The sequence below is a fragment of the Caenorhabditis briggsae genome (genome assembly GCF_000004555.2).
Source record: "Caenorhabditis briggsae complete genome, chrIV, whole genome shotgun sequence".
Lineage (NCBI taxonomy): Eukaryota > Metazoa > Nematoda > Chromadorea > Rhabditida > Rhabditidae > Caenorhabditis > Caenorhabditis briggsae.
This window is the reverse complement of record NC_013487.2, coordinates 15,571,394-15,580,200: the sequence shown is the minus strand read 5'-3', so window position 1 is coordinate 15,580,200 and position 8,807 is coordinate 15,571,394. Positions and strand designations below refer to the sequence as shown.

General features: G+C 38.4%; 2 protein-coding genes across 2 annotated transcripts; one reads left to right on the top strand and one right to left on the bottom strand.

The window, feature by feature from the left end:
- Positions 1–1,540: 1,540 nt before the first annotated feature.
- Positions 1,541–2,351, bottom strand: CBG23907 (the record flags this gene model as incomplete). Its single annotated transcript, XM_002647078.1, has 2 exons — positions 1,541–1,699; positions 2,205–2,351. 2 exons carry the CDS (start codon positions 2,349–2,351, stop codon positions 1,541–1,543), a joined length of 306 nt encoding a protein of 101 aa, XP_002647124.1.
- A 2,339-nt stretch (positions 2,352–4,690) lies between these two features.
- Positions 4,691–7,619, top strand: CBG23909 (the record flags this gene model as incomplete). The annotated part of the gene is made up of 2 exons (XM_002647079.1): positions 4,691–4,834; positions 7,356–7,619. 2 exons carry the CDS (start codon positions 4,691–4,693, stop codon positions 7,617–7,619), a joined length of 408 nt encoding a protein of 135 aa, XP_002647125.1.
- Between the last annotated feature and the right edge of the window lie 1,188 nt (positions 7,620–8,807).

Genomic DNA, 8,807 nt, shown 5'->3' with positions numbered 1-8,807 from the left:
GTCTCTCCAAAGTGTAGTAAAAGGCTTACTGTAGTCAAATTTAATAATTTTTTATGCATTTTCACTGTATTTTCTATAGAATTTTCCAGAAAAAAAAATCCCAAACTTCGAAAAAAAAATTTCAGTCAAAAAAATTTTTTTGACTGAAAAAGTATAAAAATATGGACCAAAATCAATATTATCAATGTTATCGTATAGTTGTAGTCATTATTATTATCAATAGACATACATACATATATGACTATAATGGACCCAAAAAGTGCCATAATAAAAGTAATCACCCCCTTTTCCCCTTATCATATCACTATGTTTTGTGTACATTTTTAGTTAGGTTGATGCTCTTTTGGACTTTTTGGTCTTTTTAGGGTAAAAAAGGAGAAAATTTGAGGTATTTCATCGGAAAAATGAGATTTCTAGCACTATTTTTAGTCGAGTTATGATATTTTATAGTTTTGTGGGCGTGGTCTATTAAGCTCCGCCCCTTTTTCAGCACTACAGTTGAAGTAACGATCGAAAATGTAATAGATTGTCTTTCCAGAAGAGCAATAAGCCAAGAATCGAAAAAAATTGAAACTTTTTAAAAAAATTTTTTCAAAATTTTCAAAATTTGTTTTTTTCAAAAAAAAAATACCGAAAATAGCAAAAAATCGATACCAAATTCGAATTTCCCACAAAATTTCACTCTGAAACGCACTTTTCTGCGTCTCTAACTCTCAATTTAGAGGTTTTGGGTTACTGTAGCTCCGATTCTGTGCAAACAACCTTACGACAAAATGCACAAATCCCTCAAAAACGATTGTTGCGGGGGCAAAAAAGTGCGCGAAATTTGAATTTCGCGATTAGAATGTCTGAAATTCGAGAAATTTTGAAAAAATCAGAGTTAAAAAAAAAAAATTTTTTCAAAATTTTCCAAAAAAATTTTTTTGATTTTTGACATTTTTCGACATCAAATTGAGATTCCCCGCAAAATTTCACCTCAGAACCCCATTTTCTGCGTCTCTAGCTCTTAATTTAGAGTCTTTGGGTTACTGTAGCTTGGATTCTGTGCAAACACCAACCCCAAACACCGAACCATACGACAAAATGCACAAATCGCCTAAAAACCGGCTACATAGAGGTAAAAAAGTGCGGGAAATTCGAATTTCGCGGTTAGAATGTCTGAAATTCGAGAAATTTTGAGAAAATTAGAGTTTTTCCAAAAAAATTTTTTCTTCGAGGTTTTCCAGATTTAAAAAAAAACTGTTTTTTTTTGACAATTTTTGACATCAAATTCGAATTCCCCATCAAAAACCACCCTAGAAAGCACTTTTTGCGTCTCTAACTCTCAATTTTGAGTTTCTAGACTACGGTAGCACCGATTCTGTGCAAACACCGCACCGAAACACCGAACCATACGACAAAATGCACAAATCGCCTAAAAACCGGCTACATAGAGGTACAAAAGTGCGGGAAATTCGAATTTCGCGGATAAAATGTCTGAAAATCTCACTTTCCAGTCAAAAATCAACAAAAACTTCATTTCAACAATCAAAAATTTAACTCAAAAAACGTTCAATTTATCACCAATGGATTTGTGAATGATATCTGCCAGAATCTGGAAGTCTCTGCGTTTTTCAGCGTCGTTCTTCTGTTTCCGGATGAATTGTCCAATTTCGAACGAGGCAATGTCGAACATCAGCGGGTTACGGTCACGAGTGACCTGGAAACTCAATTTTAAAGGGATTTTGGATCATTTTTTGGTAAATTTTTGGCGGGAAATTTGAATTTTCGGGTTTTCAGAGCCATTTTTAGCCTTTTTAGAGCATTTCTCATCGACAAAAAGACCAAAATTCAATAGTTCTACTTTAAGGCCCGCCCATTTTTTGAAAGTGGGCGGAGCCTAGCCAAGTTTATGTCCATTTTGAAGCATTTTTCATGACGAATTCGAATTTGATTGTTTTTAGCGCTTTAAAATGAACCTGAACACGATTAGGCTCCGCCCACTTTGAATTTTCCCTCTGACACGCGACGCACGACCGCGACGCGCCTGAAAAATCACAGTGGGCGGAGCCTAGCCGTGTTTGGGCTCATTTTGAAGCGCAGAACATGCCAAATCTGAACTTGACTATAAAATTGAGTTAAAATGAGCCCAAAATCAGCTAGGCTCCGTCCAAAGTGGGCGGGGCTTAAAGTGGGCCAATTTTCCGCCAAAAAAGAGCACTTACCACATCATCGCGAATCGCACTAACGTATGCTCCTAACAATGAGCAATACTGTACATAGTGTTGCTCATAAATCGCCTGTTCCCTCTCCAAATGCTGCGCTTTGATCGCTTCGAACATCCGACGACACGTGGCAGTGGATACGGTCATCTGGCGGATGGTGTGTCGTTTGGGGGACCATAGGGCGTAGCGATACTCGATACTGTAAGATAAGGGATGAGCAATAATGCTAATATCGTCAAAAATGCCCAGAAATTGTCTGAAATCTGCTAGAAACACGGTATTTTAAGTATCCAGACTTTTAAAATATTAAGGCTGAGCAATGGACCAAAAATACGACCAAAATCACATAATTTGATGCCGAATTCAATTTCCAGACGCCGAGAGCTTCAAAATAAGCCTAAACACGCCTAGGCTCCGCCCACTTTGAGTTTTCCATGACACACGCGACGCACGACCGCGACGCGTCCGAAAATGGAAATGGGCGGAGCCTATGCATGGGGCTCATTTTGAAGCTCTGTACGTGTAAAATTCAAGATTTGGCTTTGAAAATGCTTCAAAATGAGTTCAAACACGCCTTGGCTCCGACCACTTTAAGCTCCGCCCACTTTTAGGGGGTCCTGTGGAAATGGGCGGAGCCTAGAAGTGTGTGGAGGTGCACTTTTGAGAGATAAAGTTGTCAAAATTGGATCTAGCACAAAGAATGCTTTGAAATGAGCCCAAACACGCCTAGGCTCCGCCCACTTTGAAATTTCCCTGCGGCACGCGACGCACGACCGCGACGCGCTGGAATAATTAAAGTGGGCGGAGCCTAGGCAATATGATGCTCATTTTGAAGCCCAGAACATGCCAGACTCAAATCTGACGTTGAAATAGAGTCAAAAACTCGGCTAGGCTCCGCCCACTCAAAGGGGTTCCTTGAAAAATGGGTGTGGCTCAAAGTTTGGCCTGTAACTTTGCTCATTCCTAAGCTACAGTAACCCAAATAGGCTCATTTTGTAGTTCTCGAGTTCTTCTATCATATGCTGGCTAAGTCGAAGCAAAAATATTGATCCTAAAAGGAGCTAAGGACTCATTTTCAGAGTTTATTTGAAATAGGGCTTCATGAGCTATTTTTGCCTCTTTTAGGTTCATTGCTCATCCTGAATCATTTATATTCATTTTAGGCTTTTTTCCAGTCACTATGGACCATTTTCAGGTCACTTTTAGGCTATTTTCAGCCATTTTCAGCGTGAAAAATTGCCAATTTCTTCCACAATGACCACGTGGAGAGCACCCCCCAAAAAAGTACAGTATTTTCCCCATAGCTCTCCAAAACTCGTCTCTGTTCCTCTAGAATATTTCTGGAAACTTCTGGAAGCACAACTACTAATGTCCCAACAACAACAACCAATCGGTGGTTCGGCTCGTGCGGCTGTGACCAATGCTCAGCTGGTGGCCGGTGCTCAGCGAGCCGTCGCCGCCAGATCGCCACGTCCCGCGTTGGATCGTCGGGTGACACCCGCTGATGGTATCATGTTGGCTCAGGTGAGCAATTAAGGATGAGCAATACGCTTGAAATAGCTCAAAAATGGCTCGGAATCCGTTGAAATTAGTAGAAATCGCTTAACAAATAGCTAGAAATCGTCTAGAATGGGCTTAAGATCAAGATGGACCAATAAATAGGTCCAAAATCAGCTTGAAACAGCCAGAAATGGCTGAAAAGAGCAGGCCGAAGCGATTTTAAGCCTTTTTTTTCAGAATTTCGACGTCAAGATTGACAATTTTAATCTCAAAAATGCTCATTTTTTTTTTGGAAATTTTTGAGCTCAAAAATGTTCCAAAATACTATTTTTCAGTCCTAAAAAACTCGGAAAACGGAGACCGTGCTTTGAATAGGGCGTTTTTGAACTGAATCTAAGTGTTTTTGGATGATTTCCAGCCTATTTTAGACGATATTTGGCCCTTTTTAAGCCATTTTAAGCCAAATTTGGGCCATTTTCAGTCTAATTTAGACTTTGTTAAGCCTATTTTGGACCATTTTTAAGCTTATTTTGGACCATTTTAAGTCTATTTTGGACCATTTTTAATCTATTTCAAACCATTTTTAGCTTATTTTGAACCATTTTTAGCCAAATTTGGACCATTTTCAGCCTAATTTAGACTATTTTAAAGCCTATTTTGGACCATTTTTAGCCCATTTAAGACCATTTTCAGCCTAATTTAGACTATTTTAAGTCTGTTTTTGACCATTTTTAGCTTATTTTGGACCATTTTAAGTCTATTTTGGACCATTTTTAATCTATTTCAAACCATTTTTAGCTTATTTTGAACCATTTTCAGCCAAATTTGGACCATTTTCAGCCTAATTTAGACTATTTCAAATCTATTTTGGACCATTTTTAGCCCATTTAAGACCATTTTCAGCCTAATTTAGACTATGTTCAGCCTATTTTAGACCATTCCCAACCAAATTTTCAGCCAAAAATCCCCCAATTTTTCAGTCCGACATGCACAATTTCCTTGCCCAATCGCACGGAACCATCTTCGACATGGCAATGCAATACGCCGAATCAGTGGGCATTCAACGTGATCAAGTATCGTATCTCGTATTCGCGCTCGCCGCATTCTATTTGGTTTTCGGTGGTGCCGCCGTCTGCTATGCAATTTGATTGGATTCGGATATCCGACGTATGCCTCTGTTAAGGTACAGTAATCCCCAGCTTTTCGAGGGCAAAAATGGTGTCTCTTTTAGACATTAAAATCGTCAAAATCGAGTCTGGGTTACTGTAGATTGCCATTTCAAGCCAAAGACAAGCCATTTTGAGCCGAAAACTGGTCATTTAGAGGCTGAGGCTTAACATGGCCGAATTCAGCATTTTCAACCTATCTACAGTAATCCCTAATCAAAAATTCGCGATTTTTGGCTTAAAATGACCCTAAAAAAGCTAGTTTTTGACACGAAATTCCGTTATCAAGCGTATGCATCGCGTTAAGGTACAGTAATCCCAACTTTTTAGGTCTTTTTGGGGCTTTTTCGAGGTCAAAATTGGTCATTTCGGACTACAAAAGTGCTGAAAATTGTGAAAAATCGCTTGGAAATGGTCATTTTGGCTCTAAAAAGGCTCTAAAATCGGCAGAAACTCATCAGGATTACTGTAGATAGGGTCAAAAGTGTGATTTTGAGCCGAAAACTGGTCATTTTAAGGCTGAAATTGAAGCTTAACATGACCGAATTCATAATTTTCGACCGTATCTACAGTAATCCTGGACCAAATTTCTAGATTTTTGGCCCAAAATGACTCCTGGGGGGGGGGGGGGTTACTGTAGATCCATTGAAAACGACAAAAATCGGCAATTTTGGACTCGAAATTGACCTAAAAACATCGAAAAGTCACAGAAATCAATCCAGAATTTAATTCCAACCGGTCAGGTACAGTAATCCCTGTGGAAATGACGAAATTCGTATCTACAGTCATCCTAGGCCAATTTTTCTGATTTTTGGCTCAAAATGACCCCTAAATGCTCCATATTGAGCTCAGTACCTCAATTTTGAAGTTTGAGGGCTATTTTAAGCCAAAAATCATGAAATTTGGGTTAGGATTACTGTAGATCGGTCAATTCCATTTTTGACCGTATCTACAGTAATCCTGAACCAAACTTCCTGATTTTTCGCTCAAAATGACTTCTGGGGTTACTGTAGATCCATTGAAAACGACAAAAATCGGCAATTTTGGGCTCGAAATTGACCTAAAAACGTCGAAAATTTACAGAATTCAAGCCAGAACCGTATCTACAGTAATCCTAGTCCAAATTTCACGATTTTTGGCTCAAAATGACCCCCAAAAGCTCCATTTTCAGCCTAACAACCCTCAAGCCATTTTGAAATCGAAATGCACTGTAAAGTCGGTTCTACAGTAATCCTAGCCCAATTTTCTTGATTCTTGGCTTAAAATATCTCAAAATTGCTTGATTTTGAGAGCTCCGGAAATATACAATAATCCTAAATTTTGCGATTTTTGCCTAAAAATGTCATTTTTAACATATCTACAGTAATCCTAGTCCAAATTTTACGATTTTCGGATTAAAATGACTCTTTTGACCTAATCTACAGTACTCCTAATCCAATTTTCTCGATTCTAGGCTCAAAATGACCCAAAAACTCCGAATTTTTCGATTTTTGGCTCAAAAAGACCCGAAGGCTCCAAATGTCACGGTTTTTGGCTCAAACTCACTATATTGACCCTATCTACAGTAATCTTGGGCCAAAATTCACGATTTTTGGCTTAAAATGACTATGAGAACCTGATAATTCTATCAAAACAGCTCAAACTTCATTTCGATCCCAGGATTACTGTATATAGGTCAAAATTACTATTTTTAACATATCTACAGTATTCCTAGACCATTTTGTTTGATTTTTGGCTCAAAATGACTCTTTTGACCCAATCTACAGTAATCCTGATCCAAAAATTTCGATTCTTGACTTAAAATGACTCTTTTGACCCAATCTACAGTAATCCTGATCCAAAAATTTCGATTCTTGACTTAAAATGACTCTTTTGACCCAATCTACAGTAATCCTGATCCAAAAATTTCGATTCTTGACTTAAAATGACTCTTTTGACCCAATCTACAGTAATCCTGATCCAAAAATTTCGATTCTTGACTTAAAATGACTCTTTTGACCCAATCTACAGTAATCCTGATCCAAAAATTTCGATTCTTGACTTAAAATGACTCTTTTGACCCAATCTACAGTAATCCTGATCCAAAAATTTCGATTCTTGACTTAAAATGACTCTTTTGACCCAATCTACAGTAATCCTGATCCAAAAATTTCGATTCTTGACTTAAAATGACTCTTTTGACCCAATCTACAGTAATCCTGATCCAAAAATTTCGATTCTTGACTTAAAATGACTCTTTTGACCCAATCTACAGTAATCCTGATCCAAAAATTTCGATTCTTGACTTAAAATGACTCTTTTGACCCAATCTACAGTAATCCTGATCCAAAAATTTCGATTCTTGACTTAAAATGACTCTTTTGACCCAATCTACAGTAATCCTGATCCAAAAATTTCGATTCTTGACTTAAAATGACGCCAAAACGCTGCATTTTCAGCCTAACAACCCTAAAATTCATCTAGACAGCTAAACTCTCATTTCCAGGCGATCCGCACGAAGGACACTGACGACGACACGGTGTGGCTGATCTACTGGACGTGCTTCGCCGTGCTCTACCTCGTTGACTTTTTCTCGGAGGCGATTCTCTCGTTTTTCCCGTTATATTACATTCTGAAGGCGTGCTTCCTGGTGTATTTGTATCTGCCACAGACGCAAGGGTCCGTCATGTTCTACGAGACGATTGTCGATCCGTTGGTCGTCTTCTTGGACACCAACATTGATAAGTACTATTATAAGAAGAACCAATGAGGATGAGCAATCGGATGTGGGACACCAGGAAGAATCGAATCAGTTGAGCTACACTCTCTCTCTCACTACTCGTCTAAATAAACGACTTTTTTGTACTATTTTCTTTTTTTGTTATTTTAGAGTGATTTTGAGCCAAAAATCAGAAAAATTGGCCTACGATTACTGTAGATACGAATTTCGTCATTTTCACAGGGATTACTGTACCTGACCGGTTGGAATTAAATTCTGGATTGAATCCTGTGACTTTTCGACGTTTTTAGGTCAATTTCGAGTCTAAAATTGCCGATTTTTGTCGTTTTCAATGGATCTACAGTAACCCCCCAGGGGTGATTTTGAGCCAAAATCCGATGAATTTGGCTCAGGATTACTGTAGATACGGTCAAATGAGTCATTTTGAGCCAAAAATTGACGATAAATTTCGACTAGGATTACTGTGGAAAGGGTGGAAAACAACGAAATGTGGAGCTTCTACCGTCAAAAATGACATTTTTGAGCCTTTTTGAGCCGTAAGGCGTAAATTTTGGCTCTGGATTACTGTAGACGAAGCCAAATGAGCCATTTTGAGGCAAAAATCGTATTATTAGGTTCAGGATTACTGTAGACATGGTCAAAAATGCAATTTTTGGCATCATTCTGTGCCAAAAAACCAGAAAATCGGTCCAAGAATACTGTAGATGCTGCTCCAATTTCAAAATAGTAGGGTTTTATGGTCGTTCTAAGCCCAAAAACCATGAAATTTTGGTCCATTGGATTACTGTAGTTGGCTCGAAAATGTTCAAATTTGTCGATTTTTGGCTCAAAGTGCCTCGATAACCACAATTTTATGTTTCAAAATCGCGCTCAAACGACTTGGCAAGCTAGTTCAAGTCCATCTACAGTAATCCCTAGCTCAGTTTTCTCGAATTCCGCTTAAAGTTCGAGGATTACTATACCTGTCTCTCAGGATCAATCTACAGTAATTCTGGCACACAACTATGCTAAAAATGGCCTGTTTTAGCCAGAAAATCGTCAAAAAATGGATTTTGAGCCAAAAATCATGAAATTTGGGTTATTACTGTAGATCGGTCAATTCCATTTTTGACCGTATCTACAGTTTTTGGCTCAAAATGACTTCTGGGGTTACTGTAGATCCATTGAAAACGACAAAAATCGGCAATTTTGGACTCGAAATTGACCTAAAAACGTCGA